At 33.8% G+C, this 20193-nt stretch overlaps 2 protein-coding genes across 4 annotated transcripts; both read left to right on the forward strand.

Annotated features, from left to right (window-relative positions):
• The first annotated feature begins 4601 nt into the window (after positions 1-4601).
• LOC136206494 (uncharacterized) lies at positions 4602-12097 on the forward strand. 3 transcript variants are annotated; one of them, XM_065997561.1, is made up of 5 exons: positions 4602-5279; positions 6940-6997; positions 7070-7187; positions 7283-7400; positions 11789-12097. In XM_065997561.1, exons 1-5 carry the CDS (start codon positions 4752-4754, stop codon positions 11849-11851), a joined length of 885 nt encoding a protein of 294 aa, XP_065853633.1. In that variant the 5' UTR covers positions 4602-4751; the 3' UTR covers positions 11852-12097. The 3 variants fall into 3 exon arrangements, with proteins under 3 accessions (XP_065853633.1, XP_065853635.1, XP_065853634.1); XM_065997563.1 differs by lacking the exon at positions 6940-6997; XM_065997562.1 differs by lacking the exon at positions 6940-6997 and having other exon boundaries at positions 7070-7170.
• A 5722-nt stretch (positions 12098-17819) lies between these two features.
• Positions 17820-19640, forward strand: LOC136206403 (uncharacterized). Its single transcript, XM_065997437.1, has 3 exons — positions 17820-18027; positions 18114-18266; positions 19103-19640. The coding sequence occupies exons 1-3, from the start codon at positions 18016-18018 to the stop codon at positions 19523-19525; spliced, it is 588 nt and encodes a 195-aa protein (XP_065853509.1). The 5' UTR covers positions 17820-18015; the 3' UTR covers positions 19526-19640.
• Positions 19641-20193: the final 553 nt, after the last annotated feature.

A 20193-nucleotide genomic window follows, 5' to 3' on the forward strand; every position in this document is an offset into this window, starting at 1 on the left:
GCCTTCACTTGCCAATTTTTTTGGCAAGAGGCCGCTCCTAAGTTAGAATAATTAAATAAAATTAATATTTGTAAAATTTTTTGAAATACTAGAGCTGTTTAGGACGTCTAAAATACTGGAGCCGACTGTGTCCATTAAGTTCTGCTAACTCAATGCTATGTCACAATTTTAACATGCCAGGTTAGATAAGGTACCAAAATATGCCTAAGATTTTTGGAAGTATCAATTTAGGCTTCACGTATACAATGACACTAATATAGACTTAATGTTTACAAAATAACACCAATTTAGACTTAACGTAACAATTAATCTGATCATATTCTCGCCAAACTTAAATTAATATATGTTATATCTCCATTTAGTTCTATCTTCTTATCTATTCTAATACAATTAATCATATTATTGCCCATTAAGACCATATATTAACATTGCTTTAAAATGAAATGACCAATTTATATAGACTAATTTTACTCTACGATCTGTTTTTTCATCAATGATTCAATGGCTTATGTAATAAATGCAAACTAGAAAGTAATTATCCCATAAAATTTCAAACATCGTAGTCGAAATGATATTGATATATGTCATTAACACAATTTATAATAAAAGTGACAATCAGAGTGTACAAGTTAGCATAAAATGATCTAATTCTTAAAATCATCCAAAAGGTATCATACTGGTACACAAAATATCAATTTCCAACCAATAACTCGTCCAAAATGTTGCTATACTGGCACACAAAATCCAAGTTGCCTAATATCAGTTCCTTAATATGTACCATACTAACAAAATCAAAATATTCTTTTGACGCAGTACTAACCCAAAACACTATTAGAACTCTAATAGAACCCAAAACACTCATAGAACCCAAAATAGTACGTGCTCGTGATCTTATATGCTTCTTCCCAATCATAGACTCTCATTCCGCTTCCAATTGTTTGGTTGTAATGACATCATTCCCATTCCATTGTAGCTTCGGTGGTTGGAAAGGTAGACTACTAGGAATTAAAACCTCAGATTCTTGACTTGGAAAGGTAATGTCTTTCTCCAGTTGGTGCTTTAATTGGCCTCCCACACCTCCATCTGCTTTCGCATAAATTGGGGATTAGAAATCAAATCTCGGGATCTTTAATGTGTTGATGATCATGTTCAACTTCCATGAACATTTGGTTTGACGTTACAAGCTAATTTTTGGACAGTGAAAAACAAAACATTATTACAAAAAGAACAAAATATTCAAACTATATATTCCAATTATGAAAGATTTGAAAATTACTCACATTATATATGACATTGCCAGTAGATTCATCATAAACCTCACAACCTCGTTTAACCTTTGTCGAGGGTTTATCCAAACAGAACGAATAATCGACAAACCATGCACACTTTTTCCTTTGATTGCGTAATGTGAGAAGCTTGCGTGTTTGAAGGATTTCCCTAATATTCATCAAGTACATCACATATAAAATAATAGGAAAAAAATAAAAACTTGTTACTAAGCACCCCACACAAACTAATAAATTAAATTAGCATTACCTTGCAATTGGTCTTTTTTATGACCAAGTTGTCCATGTTTTGTTAAATTATGTATCTGCCCTTTTCTTGAAAGTCTATGCCCACTACTTTGGCTCATTGTGATCTCATTTTCTCCTCTTGTTCGCTTTTTTCGTGGCCTTCCTGACATGCTTAGTATACGAGGGGGCTTAACTGGTTCAAAATCCACTACTCATTTTTCCAGCTTTAATGCATCTTCTAATTTTTTCATGATCTTTTCATTATCATCATTCTAATTTCTTCTAGCATTCTTAATATTGGTCTTAACATTGGCTTCAGAATCCAGTTGTTAAAGCTTTCTGTGAAATCATTATAACACATAGAATCTTTACTTCTTATGGTGAAAAAGGTTGCACACTAGTGATATGGTGGATATTTCATTAGACATTCAACAACTTTCTTACTAATGCTTCCTAACTTATTCAAGTTATCTTTGAACTCCTCCTCGTATGTACTCCAAACCACTAACTAGAATTGTTTCTGTATTTTTCTACCTTTATGTTTTAGTCTCTAATTCGCCAACACGTGCCTCACACACCATTTGTGTTTTGCTTTTGGAAGATGTTTAGTGACTATTGAATTCAATCTATACATACGTTAACATGAATGTTTAACATTAGAAATAAAAAAAAGTAATAAGGGTAATAAATGTAATGACATTAAGCATAAATTAATATAACAACAAATAGTTTTAAAAAAAGATAGACGCAAATAGATAGAAACAACTGATAGAACTTGAATTATATTAAAAAAAAGTTTGTTTTAATATCCTTATTTAAGTAACATAAATCATACTTGCATCAGATTAAAAAACAACAACTTCTTTTAAATAACATAAATCATGCATCGAGATTAAAATAAATAGCAATTTCTTTTAAGTAACATAAATCAGATTTTAAAAAGCTGCAACTTCTTTTAAGTAACATAAATCATATTTGAAAAAAAACTTAGATATAGATAGAAGAAGGCAAAAACAACAAACAAATAAATACCTTTTACATATCAGAGATGATTGTTAGTTTATAACCGTCACATATTTGTAATTGTTACTTCAAGTTCCGCAAAAACCATCCCCAATTGCATTTTGTTTCCTTATCTATCAGAACCCATGCAATGGGGAAAAGTTGTCCATTGCATCATTACCAACTGCCACGAGTAGTTGCCCTTTGCAAATATCTTTCAAAAAGCACTCGTCTATACCAATGATTGGCCTACATCCTTCTATCCACCCCCTCTTACATGCTTTAAAACAAACAAATATCCTCCAAAATACTCGTTCCCTTTTCTTAATTCCTTTTTATTCAACTATAAATCAATGTGGCTCCTTGGGTTACCTATCCATAATTCATTCATGTACGCTTCAAGAGTCTAATACTAGTCTTTGTAACCCCCAATCTCTCTTATAATCTCTCTTGATATTCTTGCAAATTACACATGACACATCCAACTTCAAAAACTGTTTGGAATGTTCAATCATATCTCCAACACTATAATCACGATTACCTCTAATCATATCCTTGAAATAAATGCAAAGGAATTTGGTTGTTTCTCTTGGATTGACATATGCTCTGTTACATTCATGCTCGGGTGTTAATGTCTTGACGACAAGTCCAACAATTTCTCTTATCAAAGATGTAGACACTTTGAAGGGGGCACTTTTCGACACACTTGTACCTAATTCTTGTCTTGCAACTTTGTTTTAGCTTCAAAGGCCTATAACAAAATAATGAGAAACGACCAAACATAATTCTTCTCCATATACAAAACTGTGTCCAATCTCTAGTTGGACATTGTCTACAAATCTGTTTGCCATATCCCTTATGAATTGTTCTTGATTAGCCTTCAAACAATTATTCTCATCTAAATCAAGTTCTTCTTCTCCTACATCTTCATTTGATCCCAAATATGTATCTTCATTCTCATCGCCATCACTTTCTGATTCCAAATCTGCTTCTTCACTGCTTATGTCTTCATTTGCATTTGCTTCATATGTAAAATCATCAACACCAACTGCCTTTGCTTTATCGACACACTAGCTTGCACTGCAAGTTTGTGTTTGTACATAATGAATATCACCAAACAATCATGAGCCTTCACTCCCACCAATAGATTCATCCAATCTATCAACTCCTGCTTCACTACTCTGTGTGGACATTTGCATACCATTATCAGCCACGTTACCTCCACTAGATGGTTGCTAAGAGAAAATAGGAAAATCATCTTCGTTAATTGCATATATGTGAACCACTCTCCATTTAGCCTTCTATATTCCGATATATTTGAGAGTTTAATTGTATTGGTATATTTACTCTTCTGATTAATTACAAACATAATAAGGAGTATAAATATAAAGGGAAATTGGACAAGCATAGACACAACAGAACTATAAAATTTTATCTATTTCTCTTTTTTCCAAGATTCGTTAATCATTATTTCATGTAAAAAATATGTACCTTGATTGATGAACTATCTACAGTTGCAAACGAAGTTCCCACGTGGATATCACGTCAATCACGAACAAAAACAAAAACAAAGTTGAAACGTTAGTAACCAACCAAAATAGCAACCAAGTGTAGATTTTCTCTAACGGTATCCACACGAATTAAGAAACGAATGGAACAGAAGAGATAATTTGTCGAATGAGAGACGAAAAGAAATCCTATTTCTCTATTAGTGTTGACCGAATTCTATAGCCGTAGGGGGTCTATTTATAGTATTTAATTTATTGAATCCTAATCCCATTAGATTTAGCGAGTAATTATGAAAAATTAACATTTTTTTTGAGGAAAAATTATGGATTGAGCGAGTAATTATGAAATGTTTTTGTTTAATTATGTTTTTCTCAGTAAAATGGTTGGCTGTTTTATATTTAAAAAGGATTTATTGTTAATATTTTGTAAAAAATGTGAACCAAAGTGTTTATATGTCCACCACTTATGACAAGTTTAGGATGAAATTTGTCAATATATATATATATATGGGGCTATTTATCAACGTTTGACAGATTTAGGGTGCAATTTGTATTTTTTTTATCCAAACTACACAGCTAGTACCTTGGAATTTGAAAGTTTGAACTGAAGTTTGCCGCGTTTCTGCCTGCCTGCAGATCCACCTAGAATCACATCCATGCCCGCACATTCACTCTCTCTCTTTCCTTCCCTTGCAGCTAAATCCTTCTCAAAACTACCTGTAACCAAATGACCTCATCTATCTCTTACTCAATCGACGACAAAGATCTCGACGACGCTGCATTGTGGGCCGTTATCGACTCCGCCGAGGCTTCTCACTCTTCCTCCAAATCCCGAAAGCCCCTCGCTCTCAAATACCCCAATTTCCGATCGCCACCTATCCCGATCTCCAGCTTTTCTCCTCCTTCAAAACTCCCTCAAAACCCTAAATCTCAATTTAAGAACAATTCGCCCGTTTCTGATCCTTATCGCAGGCCTCATAAGCTAGCCAGAACTTGCGGTTCAGAGGTCGGCGACATCACTAGCCCACTGGCTTTGGTTAGGACGCCTATTGTTAATACGGCAGCTTATTCATCTCCCGAGGCTTACTTGTCACCACAGATTGGTAGATACAGTGAGAGTGAGCTCAATAATGGATCGGAAGTTTCTCCCCTAATATATATGCGCAGTGAGGAGAAGGATGTTACGAGCCATTGCCTAAATGGGAGGTTTCCTTCGGTCTCACTTTTTAAGGATTATCAAAATGCGGCTATGGCGGTAATTTGCTTCAATCTATTAGTGTCTTTTCTTCTTCAAGAGTAACAGTTTAGGAATGAATTAGTTCATATGAATTCTAACAAGTAATAAATGATGTTCAAAACTTCGTATCGTCCTTTTTGTTCTTTCAATTTTATTTGTTCTGTGTTCATTCTGTTTTTGTTTTATGTTTTCCGTGCGTTCTAGTTGAATTCCTTTAAAAAAAAAAAAGCAGTGTAGCAATTTATGGGTAAACAGATCTTAGTATACTTTCAAGGAGGATAGCTTTTGGCTGTTGTGTCATGTTTCTTAATAAATTTGTCAAAGTAATAGGAGAAATAAGACATTCCCAAAACAGTTAAAACTCAATGAGGCTTTTGATCTCGAACTAATTGATCTAGGTGTTGGATGCCAATAACTGTGAAACCATAATAAAATAGGCATCAGATGCAGACTGGCGGTGATAGTGATAGGAAGGCATCAAGGTCTTAGAAAAGTTGCGGTATGATTTATTAATAGAAGTGAAAAAGGAGTCGTTAAATTAAATGACTAAATTGCATTGAAGATACTAGATAGTAGACCAATTATCTGTGAGCATAAATGCTTTAATGGGGAGGCAGCAATTTGACTCATAATCTACTACTAAAATAAATAGAAAGGAGATGGAGATTTTACTGTCCATTGTTGCTTCCATCAAATGATGTGAACCTGAATAAAGATGTTTCTGGCTTACAGTAGCAGAATTTATGACATGCTAAGGTATTTGAATCCTAAGCAATTTTTTTTGGGGCGTTGTTGTTCAAAAGTATTATATTATTTGAAATCCTAACTGAGTTTCTTTGAGGCATTGTTGTAATTTGCTGGAGACTGGAAACTCTTCAAAAATGAAATAGCAATGAAACATGGTGCATTTAACTTGCTTTGATCAAGAGATAAACAAAAAAGTTGGGTTGTAGCTACAAATGATGGAATTTTTCTTTATTCAATTTTTGTAGCTGAGATGAGATATGTAAAGAAGTTAGGCTAAAATAATCGATTATTCGAGAAGACTGTAACATAGTTAACCATTACTAAGGAGAAAGATTTAACAATCATTTGGTAGTTTTGCATTTTTGTATTTTCACAATACTCTTAATAATCTTATAAACTGATAAGTTACTTCAATTATTTGTTTAAAAATCCAATAACAAATGCTTGCATGGCCACAAAATTTGAATACTATTGAGGTTATAAATGATGTTAAATGTCCTGTGGCATAGCATGCACCATTGTCGGTGTCAGATATAAGATATATGATTGGATTTTAACTATTAGCTCGAGCTTTTAGTTCAAACGGTTCCATGATATGGTATCAGAGTCTCTTGGACCAAACGGTAGAAGATTCGAATCTTGTCAACCTCATTAATTTGTGGAATTAAAAACACATGGATGGATGGGTCTGTGTTGTACACGCTACAAGTCCAAGGAGCATTTGCGTTTGGGGGGTGTGTCAGAGATTAATATAAGATATATGATTGAGCCTTAACTATTAGCTCGAGCTTTTAGTTGAAACGGTTCCATGACAGTCAACATAGTCTTCCGTATCTACCTTTTAGTACTTGATAGTCATCTTACAATCTTTTTCTTCTTCAATATGATTTTGATGTTATCAGACACTTTGAATGTGTCATTTGACAAACAGATTCTGGAGAAATCTGATTACATAATGATTTCTGGGAGCCCTTTCATAAAAAAGTCAGGTAATGATATATGGTTTTCTTTAATTTCTTTGTGCTCTCAGTAAATGATTGATTGTTGTGGTGTATATGTAGGTTGGAGGAAGATATCATTTTACTTCAATGTTTCTTATGAAATCAAAGACAGGACCATTGAATTTGATGATAACAGAAATGTCCAACGCGCTGAATTTATTGTACGAGCACACATGCAGTATGTTCTTGTATGATCTGATAGTTTGATTCATATATTTGCTGCTATTATTTTTATGATACGTCTCTTTTTTGCTTTGGTATATCTTTTGTTAGGGGTGGCAGGTTTTCTGATGGATGGGGTTCATGTGAGCGTCGTGAAAAGAGATTTCAAAAGCCAAATCATGATATTCCTAGTACAGCTGAAACTAGAGCAAAAAACAGAGCCTGCCAGGTATTTATTTCTTAAAAACCTGCATTTGATATTTAGTGATTTTTTTAGAATTCACAGACTGCTGCATTATGCCTGCATCTAACGCACAAATACACTTTAGTAAGTTCTAAGAAGTTGAGCTTAGCCCCATTTGACAAAGACTGACTGAACAAGGTTTCCAACTAGCTCATCCTATTTTCCTATATCAATTAGACTTTAGTTGATTTTGTTTTTATTGTTAGAGGTTTTAAAATGGGTTGGTGTGTTATAATTGTGTTATATAATCCATATATTCCACATGATTATTAATCAGCAAAAATAATAATGGTGTCATAAAGGTGGTGTCAAACTTGTTGTCTCTATAAATAGCGTTGTACCCTAATTACCGCATTGTAGAGGATTATGTTGCATTTTGTGAAAGTAAAAGTTTAAATGTATGATGGATGTTACATATAAATATAAATGAAGAAATAAAGGACCTAATGAGTAATTAGGTTCCTGGTCAGTTAAATTAAATCTGTTAATAATTCTCATTCCTAGCCATTACTACTTATTAGCTATACTACTAGCTTATTATTCCTTTTGGGTAAATAATTTATTAGTCCTTGTGGTTTACTGGGTAAGCCTTCCCTTGCCAATATTTTTGGTAAGAGGCCGCTCCTAAAATTCGAACCCGTAACCTCTCAGTCACACGACAATAATGTTTACCGTTGCGCCAAGGCTCGCCCTCTATTTAATTCTGTTATGTTTATTTGTAAAAAAAATAAATAAATAACTAAAAGCTAATCATTATTAAATGACTGAATTGAATGCTACTAAACTTAACTGAATGTTACCGAACTTAACAATATATTAGACTTTAAAATAATTTTAATAATAATATTGGACATTAATAAGTTTATAATAATAATAATAATAATAATAATGGTTCTAATAATAATAATATCAATAATAAATAAATATATTAGTAAAGATAAAACTAAATTGAATATCAAATAAAAACTCGGCTCGATAAAAGCCTATGAAATTAAATAAAAACGAGTCTAATTTAAATTAAAAATACAAATTACATACAAACATAAATTTACATATAATTTAAAGCTTATGAAATTAAATATAAATTTTTATATGAATACAAACTCTTAACTTTTTATTACAATTAAGGGTTAAGGTGCAAAAAATACCCTTAACGTTTTGGGTCAGGAGTAATTTTATCCCTAATGTCTAAAATGGGGCAATTTTATCCCTAACATTGATAAATTGGGTAAATTTGAAAAATAATTCATCAAACTGTCTTTTCGGTCATGAATATTGTCACCTACACATCACACGTGCGTCATTTTATCAGTAACAAATCACAAACATATGCTGGCTACCAATGTTAGGGGTAAAATTGCATTATTTTAGACATTAGGGGTAAAATTGCTCATGATTCAAAATGTTTGGGGTATTATTGCACCTTTAACTCTACAATTAATTGTAAAGCCAATCTCATAAATCTAGTTTTGTCCATTAATAATTGAAGGGAAAAAAAGATGCAATTTCTAATTTTCAAATATGAACGCATACTATTTTTTTTTTTTTTATTAAGCGATGTATACTTTAATAAACTACCATTTCTTAACTTTTATCTAGTTTATAGATAATGATAAATTGTAGATAAATAATAATGATAAATTATAGAGAAATAATAATGATAATAAATTATATATAAATAATTATAATTATAATAAATAATGATAAATTATTGAATGCTCAAACTGAATGCTGAACTGAATTGAACTGAACTGAACTGATTGTTACTGAAATTAAGTAATAAAAAACAGAGCCTTATTAGTTATTATAAATGTTATTTATAGTTTTATAATGACTTATTGTGTTTTTATACTTATATGTATATAGCGTATCTCATTTTACCCGTGTCTCACTTTTCAAAAATATCGTTTGCTGTACCGGTACGCATACCTGTACCGTATGCATACCCATATTGGTGCTTCTATGGATCAAGAGCAATTGAGGCTCTAAACCTCAAGATGGATAAGGTATAACCCTCCATAATGCCTACCTTCTATGTTTCCAGTTTCATATCAGCGTTAAAACATGAGTTGATATCTCCAATGAGGTCTTACCAGCCAACTGAGATCTATGCTGCCATTATGCAAGCAAAATACCAGGAAGCTCACATCAAAGACCTAATAGAAGCAGTTAAGACTAAATCTCAATTTCGTACCCAACTTTCTTGGAGAACTTGGAATCCTACACCCATTAACACCACCAAACAAACCCCATAGTACTGCAACATCCTGCACTGCTATAGTGTCACGACTATTAAGGACTGTTAAGGAAAATCATAGGGAATTTTTCAGGTATTAATTAGAAATTAATTGTCTTATTATTTACTTATTATTGCTTATTTAGTGGTTATTTCCTAAGAGTTTGTTACACAATAGCTGTAAAACTGCACATCTATGTGCTATGGTAACTGATGCCACGTCAGCATAGCTTTTCCCTATGTAGTCTCTTCCTTAGAAAGGTATTGATTATGATATGGACATTAATAAAATCTTACTTTCTCTTTCCTTCTTCCTCTCTTCTCTAAACTCTTCTAATCTTTATTCTTCTCTTTTCTTCTATCCTTCTCTTTCCTATTTCAATTCTACCCTAATTACTACTACCATCCCTAATTGTTACATATAGTTCTTAAACCACCGTACCCTGAATCCAAGCTGATAGTTAAGATCCAATCATATATTAATCTCACCTAGAAAGAGTACTGGCAGGGAGTTTGCATTTATACAGACAATCTACTCTAGCTCTTCGTCCCTAGTTGAAGCTCTCTGCTAAGTATTATGGGTCATTATAAATATTGGAATGTATTGGCAAGGTAGTTTTAAGCTTCAGTTGCCAGCAGATTGCAAGATCCACAATGTCTTTCTCAAACGCGAGCCTAATTCTGCTACTTCTCCGTTGAATGCACTTCTCCAGCCATACAGACAATCTACTCTAGCTCTTCGTCCCTAGTTGAAGCTCTCTGCTAAGTATTATGGGTCATTATAAATATTGGAATGTATTGCCAAGGTAGCTTTAAGCTTCAGTTGCCAGCAGATTGCAAGATCCACAATGTCTTTCTCAAACGCGAGCCTAATTCTGCTACTTCTCTGTTGAATGCACTTCTCCCTTCCCTTCTTTTGAAGGTGAGTTTGTCATTCAGCCAGAGAAAGTCATCAATTCCAGGAATACTATCATTGATTATGTGGCTACTCTACAACTATTGAGCAATGCTACTTTTGGATACTACTTTTGCTGCTCAATTTTCAGACTTTTACCATTCTTGGGACATAAATGTGTTAAAGGAAGGGGAGCACCTAATGTTTAATTAGGTTCCTAGTCAGTTAATTCAGTCAGTAACTTATTAGCTTTATTACTAGGTTTCTTTCTTCTTCTTCTTCCTGAATTTCTTTATTCTTAAGTTCTACTCTGTAGAGTCAGAAATCGTAAACGTGGCAATGAACTCAGACCCATAGTATAAAAAATCGCCATGAATCATATAGCTTACCTATAGATATGAAATTCAACATATATTTTTTTTTTCGGTAGAATGGAGGGAACTAAGCCCGAAACAGAAAACAGAAATTAAAAGCTAAGAACGGGTCATAAATCTGAAAACAGAAATTCTTGGATGCCTGCAGGAGGCGTATCACACTCGTGAATACCCAAAGACAGTTGTCCTGCGTAGTTTGCCATCCAATCCACACCTTGGTTCCTACTCGGAGAACGTGCACGATTTTAACCTCCCAGTCCCCAGTGTACAGTCTGCCACACTCATTAACCAGCCAATAGTATTGGTGATGACTCTCTGTACTATCCTGAACCATTTGGACCACCATCAAGGAGTCAAGCTCAAACACCACACGCCTATAACCCTTCTCCCATGGGATGCGGAGGCCGAAATATAGTCCCCAAAGTTCCGCAAGGAACGCCGTACAGATTCTGAGATTGACTGTGAAACCATGAATCCAGCCACCCTTCTCACCCCCCCCGCAGAGGCAGGCCCGGGGTTGCCCTTGCTGACCCGTCGGTGAAATTCAACATATATTAATAAGTGATAGGAAACACTTATATTTTCTATTCTTTTTCTTTTCCTCGGATTTTCGTCCGTGCTTCTATATTTATGTAAATAATTAGAAAAAAATGTGAAAAGGTGTGTGCAGTTGATATTATTTGAATCAGTAGGATGTATGATTTTTTGTCGTGATTCTAACATAATATAATGCTCTATTATTAAATTCTATTATTGTTCTTCATGTTTATCTATCTTTATAGAAGTTTTATACGAATTTGATTGCAACTGTAAATTGAAGCATTATTAAGCTGAAAGTGCTAATACATGTTCCTGTCTACAATGACAGGACTTGCTTGGAATTGGAGAATATCGACCTGGTATGAGCCAAATTCATCAGCAAAACAAATGATCAAATACGTTGTACAACTAGACAATTTAATTCCATAACTAAGCTAGGAATTATGAACTCTATTGCAGTAAAGATTATATCTTAGAGGGGGAAAAGGAAGCAAAATAACATTATATTGGAATGAATTTCTCGTTACAATTGTGCCTTATTGTATATGTGATCTTTGGCATAATTTTTTTTTTTTAAATATTTGAATATTTCTGTAGAAAATCTGGGTAATTTTTATTTTTTATAGTATGTCTTTGAGACTCGTCAGACACCTTTTTAGATGGATCATCTCCCAATTAAAGTATTTCGCATACATTAAGAAGTAAAATATTTTTTTTATTGCACTTACCATATATAATATACCTTAGTCCATCGGGCACGAAGAGTAAGATTCAGTATTGAGAAAGAGAAGCGAAAGTCTTCACAAAAAAGTAGAGGCTCGAGGTTTGATACACATGAAGTCCTTGCAAGACAATATTCAAAAGTGGCTTACGAGTATTGGTATAGATTCGACCATACTTTCTGAACTAAAAATTGATGGAATGCTCCCACAAAAAACATCCCTATGATATGGGTTGGCTGGTATTAGGCATTGAGGATTTCGGTCCAAGTCAACTGTTAAGTAATTGGAAGACTTAATTAATAAAGAAACTTTTCTTATCCATATGATCCGATACGAGTTAGGTTATACTATTTTAACTCCGGTTTACGCTTTAAAGACCAAGGGGGCATTGGTCCGGTCAGTCAGAAGAAGGCCTAAATGCATGGCAAGCGAACACGTGGTATCCTAAAAACGCATGGATGCTCACGCATGGGAAAATACATCAAAGTGTGGGGGAGGGAAGGTCAGGATCAAAATAGTAAAAATCAAACAATGACAGAACGACTTGTGATTGAGTGATAGATTGATCGACGTTCGGAGAACGCTCGACCGTGAGTCCCAAGGTGAAAGGAACCTTTGCAAACGGGGTCAAAGTAAGCAGTAGATCGAGAGAATCTTGCAAGAGTGCTGACCTTACTCAGGCGCAAAAATGTCAAAGACTCAAATGGAATTCAAGGGGAAGGACACCAAACGGAGACCTCAAGGATAACTATCTACCATTTTGTTCAGAATATGTTTTTAATGACTTCAATAGAACTTTGTATAGGCGATATTGTTAAGTTTGGTTTTGGACTTGTAGTCCGATTTTTTCATTATTTACTTTTGCAATTTGTAATTCTTTTCATTTAATAAAATTTAGGGGTTTGGGGTTGTAGGTAGGGGTTGGTGCCAACCTAGTTAGGATGAGTTTTACCTCTCAACCTGCATTTATTTAAAAAAAATAGGGTGTTGTTATACTCAGCCATAAATTCCCACCCCTAGCCCTGTGAAAGGACGAAAATGCCTTTCGGGGGTTTTGGGTGGGAATCCACTTTTTTTTTTCCCTCCCGACACGCGGGTGTGTGGCTATCACGCCCCACCCTGTGGTCGGGCGTGATAGCCACACGCCTCGCCGTGTGGTCGGGCGTAATAGCCACACACTCGACCACACAGTGAGGCGTGTGGGGTGTGATAGCCACACGCCCGCGTGTTGGGAGGGCAAAAAAATTTAGCCCGTTATGCGAGTAAACCTGTAAAACCTGTAAATACGATACAATTTTAATTAAAACCTGTAACAATAATATAAGTCCATGAATAAATATTATTAATTAAAACAAATAAATTCATATACATAAATCAATGTAATCTAGTTTATACCGCTCTCCTGTCAGCATATATATTGTCCAAATGACGAACACTCGGTTCACAAAATCTATGCCATTAGGTGGCAATGGGAGACACTGGAAATCCAGGTCTTAAATAAAGACGTACGTAGTGTTCAAAATCCCCCAAATGACTAATGACACTCTCTCGCTCTGGTAGTCTTCCATCGTCCGAACGCATCGGCAATATAGTACAACATCCTAACCGTGACACAGTAAAAAAGAATATCACGGCAATATAGTACAACATCCTAGTCCGCTAATCTGTCGATAGCCCTGACGATATACAACCAATTCATGATTGTGCTGTCCTCTCTCTCCAACAACCCCATTCACCACCCAACCCCCTAATTCAGCGATTTCCAGAACCTTCACCTGAAATTTGCAACCACAGTATTTAGTTTTTGTATTCCTCCGTACTACTTCCTCCATATCCCTATCCCCATTCCTTTAAGTATTCTTTATACCACGAACACATTTTACCAATATCTATTTTAACTTGCCCCATGTTTTGTGAGAAGCTATAGTTAACTCGAAGCCAAGCCGAATCGCCGTCTATTTTGCCTAGTTAACAGCTTCCTGGTATAACTCAAACGTCTGCATAGGAAAAAATTCTGCACTGTAATTGACATCGTTACCTCCGAAGTCTTATAACAGAACCTGCAAATGATAACTAACGAACATTAGACTCAATTACGATCAATTTCGTCAATTTTTTGGTGCCTAAACCCCTAAAATCCAATTTTTATGGTACTGGGCGTGTGAACATCATGCCCCACCACAAGGTGGGGCGTGTGGCTATCACGCCCCACCTTGTGGTGGGGCGTGTGAACATTACGCCCCACCTTATGGTGGGGCGTATGAACATTACGTCCCACCTTATGGTGGGGCGTATGAACGTCACATCCGACAACATAATTCATTATATGCTCAATCGGAAAAATACCTCGACTTCAGCGGCTTGGCCATTCTTGTCTCTTCCCGGTGATAACGGATTGCTCACCATTGTACGTGTAATCTTTGATTTCGAAAAGAAATGAGTTTGGAAGAGTTTGAGAGAGTTTAGAGATTTTGAATTTTTGCTAAGGGGTGGTTTCGTTTTTTTATAGGGCTGAGGGTGGGAAATTGGGGCTGGGTATAGTAATCCACAAAAAATAACATCAGACACAAACACTCACAATTTTAATTATTACATAATCTCACAACCTCACTTATAATCACTTCTCTTAGCCTACTCTCTTCAATCTCTTTTATTTTCAACTCATTTGATGCTTTCAACACAAAACCTAAGCCCGTATTGTAAATCATTTTGGTTCATAAATCATGTTGAAATAAAGACCACATCTTAAAGATTTTTATGACTAATTCTAGATATTTTAAATAGATTAATCTAGAACTTAAAAAAGTCTAATTTGCTAAATCCTTCAACAAAAAATTCAGTGTTGATATTTCAATACTTCCCCTCAGCATTGATTTTTAATACTTTGTGTTTGCTTATCATTCCAAGTTTTTTTTTTCTGAAGTATTCCAACTTTGTAGCATTAAGTTTTTTTTTTTTTTGTAAATATATCGGCAACTTGATCTTCAATCTTCACGTACTGCATCTTAATATCTTCTCGTAGGATATTCTCTCGTACGAAGTGATAATAAACCTCAACATGTTTGGTTCTGGCGTGAAACATTGATTTTTCAGTCAAGCGTATCACTGATTGATTATCATAATATAATTATACCAAATAATCACTAGCTGATGAAAATCCTTCATAAGTTGTATCAATTGAGTGCATCCTTCATAATCCACTGGCCAGGAGAATGGCTAATTTGAGACATCTTTAAGAAGACCACCATAAATACACAAAAGGAAGACACTTTTAGGGGGCGTTTGGTTCACATGAGGTAAGGGGAAAAGAATGAAGAAAGGGAAACCAAAGGAAAGGAAATGAATAAGCATTGATTCCCCTGTGTGTTTGGTTATGTTTAGGAAAGGGAATGCGATTTCAAACCTCTGGAATTTTTGAACTTTCAGATTTCTAGAATTTCAAAAAATTCTTAAACTTCAAAAATTATTAAATTCTGGAAATTTTGGAACTTGAATTTAAAAATTTTGAAATTTTGGAATTTTTAAAATTCCAGAATCCGAAAATTCTGGAATTTCAAAAATTTTGAATTTCCAGAATCCGGAAATTCTAGAATTTTGGAAATTCTGAAATTCCAGAATCTAGAATTTCTGAAATTTCAAAAATTCTGAAATTTTAGAAATGCTGAAATTTCAGATATTATGAAATTCTAGAAATTTTGGAAGTTCAAAAATTCTGGAATTTTGAAAATTCTAGAATTTTAGAAATTCTAGAATTCCAGAATCCAGAAATTCTAGAATTTCGAAAATTCTGAAATTTTTAAAATTCTGAAATTCTGAAATTTTAGAAATTCCAGAAATTTTGGACTTTTTGAAAATTCTGGAATTTCAAAAAATTCAGAAATTCTGGAATTTCATAAATTTCAGAGATTTGTGGTTCGATAAAATAAAAAGAACAAAAAAAATTGGGAAAGAGAATCCAATTCCCTACAAGATTTGGGGTAATGGGTTAACCTAAAGTGGGGTAATCCTATAATCTAAAATGAGTAAAGGGAATGAATTTTTGTTGTTAAAGAAACAAGAACAAAGGGAATGAAACCCTCTCATTCCCATTTCCATTCCTAAAGACCCCGAACCAAACGCCCCCAGTGTTTGCTCGTTCTTGAAGGAAAAAAAAAATCCCAAAGATGCAGACATGGAGAAAGCTCAATTTTGGAGAATAACAATAGAAAAGTGTAGTAATGACATTTCTCTTTTAAGGTCTCTTTAAATAAAACAGTAAGAAATTGTTCATATTTTCCGAACAAAGGATACAACATTTGTCACACTTTAAGTGAATTCAAAACATTATCAAAATAAATAAGTGGTTTTTTTTTAAAAGACTAAAGTAGGCGTATAGGGATCAAGATGTTTGATGACGAATATGAATATTTGAGATTCAGATGAGGACATAAAGATCCGTCTTATATGAATACTAACCAGATCCTCCTCACCACGACCAGATATTTGGTTCGTCCTTCTAGTAGCACGTTCCTTCTTGATTAGGTTGTCATAGTCATGCTCTAGTTATGAGTCTTTGGCTCAAACAATTATCTTCTAAATAGACGAAAGTCCGTCTCTTTAAGGACTTTCTTTTTTATTCAGATTAGAGTCAGTTTGTTTCTATTGAAAATAAAACTTTCAACTCCTATATAAAATGTCTTATTCTCTCGAAAAGCTATCATCTTACATAAAACTACTATCTTATGCATTACCTATATTATTTTTTTAATTTTTTTTGTAAGAAAAAATTTAGAGGGAGGAGTAACTCCTGTCAAAAGTTAGGGCAAACGTCAAAGCCACAAAAGGATTGACAAGATGATTTACATATCATTCCACTTACGATAACTGCATCAACAACAATCTGAATCAAACTTATATGAAAATGCTATAAAAATCGTTTTTTTTTGCTGTTGACTCCACCCTCATAAACATCAATTAATAATTAATGAAAAACTTAGTATATTAAATGCCCATTTATTTTTATTTTTCGGAACTTCTTTTTGTCTTTTAATTCCAAAGAGAAGATTAGAAGTGCTTGGTAAAATTTCGAAACAATACATTTTAGTAGAAAAATCAACTAACATCGACCAGCTTTCGGCAACATCAACAGTGAACAAAAAGCCCCTAAATTAAAGTTATGGATTTGTTAATAACTAAAAATAGAAAATATGAAATGATATTTCTACTTTAATTAATAGAATAGTGTCGGTTAAAGGTGTCGGTCGCTTTCAACCTTAGGCAGTTTATCAAATTCTTTAGAGAAGGATATATCATCTAATTTCAGAAATAAAAAGTTTGCAATATTTATCTTGTTCCACACATAAAAATAATACCCTTATGGTGTACACCAAAAATATATATATATATATATTTTTTGACAAGACCCTTATGGTGTATATACTATACTATATACTACTTGAAGTGAATAATATATTATTTGTCTATTTTATAACTTATAGTAATTAAAAAAGAAAAAGAATAATTGAGTCAACCAGAAAAAGAACTGCGTTGCGTTTCAGTGTAGAGTCAGAACCCTGGCCCTCTCCCCCAATTCCATGTCTCGTACCCGTACAGAATTATTCGGTTCCATCTACTCAACCAAACGGTAAAACATCGCTTTCCCTTTCTCTCTCTCTCTCTCTCTCTCTCAACACTGCGTGCTTAAAGGAGAAATCAAACTCTGTTAGCCACCAGACTGTGAAAGGAGCTACCTAGCTAGCTCTTTTTCTGCATCTCTTTTTCCTATTTTCTACTCTCTTTTTGGCTATTGAGAATGTGCTAATCTAGATCCATCTCTAGCTACCTCTACCGACTTATGGCTCTGCAGGTAACTAATGTTTATGAATTAATGTAATGTATGGAATCCAATCGGTTATATGTAATTCTATGTATTTGAATTTGATTGATTTGCAGGAAGATGGATGGCCTCTTGGTTTAAGACCAGTAAATGCAAGGATTGGGATGGTGAGAAATAGAGATCAGTTTAACGGATCAATTTCATTCACTACTTTGCTCACTGCTTCTCCTACCTGCACTACCGATTCTTCCTCAGATCTTGATACTCAGGTTATTCTTCTTCTTTGGTTTTCTACTCTATCTTGCCTATTTGCACTTGTTAGTTTGGGCTTCTGATTAGAGATTTAGAAAAACACATTTAAAATGATTATGGACTCCAATGTCTATCAAATGTGATAAAATTAGCGGCATTAGATAGGGGCGGATTTACAGAGAATAATGGAGTGTCTGTTCGTACCGATTTAGAGAGAAATAAAGAAAAATTATAATTATCTATGGAATTAAATGTAAAATTTCAGTCGATAGTTACAATATATTCAGAACTTTACTTAGTATTAGTGACGACATGTGAGACGAAAATGCTCGTCGTTGATGCTTAGTAAATGAAATATATATGTAATTACATTCATGGTCCTTTAATTTTATATTTCTGTAATTTGTATTTTATTAATATAATGAATATTTTATCATTGATGAAGATTACTATCCCGATAGAAGTAACTCTCCAGTTGTAGAGATGATGAACTTATATTTTAAAAAGTTTTAATTCTTGAATTTTTTTTGGTTTTAAAATTATGTAGTTGTTGCTCGAGAAAAAATAATTGTTTCGAGAAAAATTTCCGAGAAAACGGTAATGGTTTCATAAGAGATATGGATCTATACAACTTTAATGTTTTTTACTTTTCTATTTTGAAATAATTGATTATTTAGTTTAACTTGTCGACATGTTAGAATGCAAAGTTTAGAAGTAATAGTGTTGGATTTTAAAATTTATATGTCATAATGAAAATAAAGATAAAATTGAGGGAGCATAGATATAATTTAACCGAGTGTTGCATTCTAGCTCTGCCATTGAATTGAGATAGATGTTGAAATGCGTATTTCAGTCAACGGGATCATTCTTCCATGACAAGAGCATAACGCTCGGGAGCCTGATCGGAGTTTCTAGCATACTAGAGCTTTCACGAAGATCAACCAGGAGAAGAACATCAGAAGAAACATTAAAAGACGAGAAAAATTGCAGGTCGAGGTTCTGGTTGTTTTCACTGTGCTCAAAGCTAAGTACTGATGCAGTTAAAACAGAAGAAAGAGCACCTTCTCTGGGTCAATTTCTTCAAGCAGAAAGAAGAGCAATTAATAGGAATAGTCCTAATTTTGTGTACGGACCAAATGATTTCTCACCAGTTGTGCCTCTTTCTTCACACGTGAATCCACTATTTGTCGGTGATGAGATTGTTCCCCAAGCTAGGGATGATGGAGGAGGAGGCAGAAGAAATAATGGGTATGGAGCTCCACTATTATTTTCATGATTATGTGGTCAACTCTTTCTTGCTTTTGAAAATCATTATCATGTTTCTTTCTCTTTTGGGCTATATGTTTAATCACATTGCATAACTTTTTCAAACAAACTCCCTAACTTGCCAACATTATGTTTGTTTTGAAAGAATTTCTACCATATTTTAGTTATAATACAACTAATAAAAAGGATGCATACTATAGGAAATGATTGATATTAAAAAAGTATAGTAAATGTATATACAAGTAAAATTATGTGCATTGCTAAGTATTATAGAGTTTCTTTTGTTTGGAAGAATATATTTTCTAGAAAAACGTTCTTTACTTTGTAATGTTTGTTTTAGTAGTTTTTTAGGAGTTATGTTTTTTTAAGAAAAGTTATTTCCGATAAATTAAAAGGAGCATAAATTTTCATTTGATATTTACATTATTAGTGTTTATATATACTCCAATAATGATGATAACACACACTTTTTAGTGAATTTGCCAATAATGAAAAGTAAGCTCAACAATAAAGGAGCATATACACCTCTAATTTAAGAAGTAATAGATTTGAACTCATCCCCCCCCCCCCCTCCCCCAAAAAAAGAGAGCTAAGCACATAATGAACCATCACTTTCATATATCTAACTTGTACATTTAATTTATGAGAGTGTTTTGACTTTAAATTTCTATCTTAGAA

The sequence above is a fragment of the Euphorbia lathyris genome, chromosome 9 (genome assembly GCF_963576675.1).
Source record: "Euphorbia lathyris chromosome 9, ddEupLath1.1, whole genome shotgun sequence".
NCBI classification, from domain to species: domain Eukaryota; kingdom Viridiplantae; phylum Streptophyta; class Magnoliopsida; order Malpighiales; family Euphorbiaceae; genus Euphorbia; species Euphorbia lathyris.

Bases quoted from the DNA above. Each gene is read 5' to 3' on its own strand.
- LOC136206494 (XM_065997561.1), top strand. From the start codon at position 4,752: ATGACCTCATCTATCTCTTACTCAATCGACGACAAAGATCTCGACGAC. The intron at 6,998-7,069 runs GTAATGATATAT...GTGTATATGTAG, and splicing joins CCCTTTCATAAAAAAGTCAG to GTTGGAGGAAGATATCATTT. The intron at 7,188-7,282 runs GTATGTTCTTGT...ATCTTTTGTTAG, and splicing joins ATTGTACGAGCACACATGCA to GGGTGGCAGGTTTTCTGATG.
- LOC136206403 (XM_065997437.1), top strand. The intron at 18,267-19,102 runs GTTATTCTTCTT...TGCGTATTTCAG, and splicing joins CCTCAGATCTTGATACTCAG to TCAACGGGATCATTCTTCCA.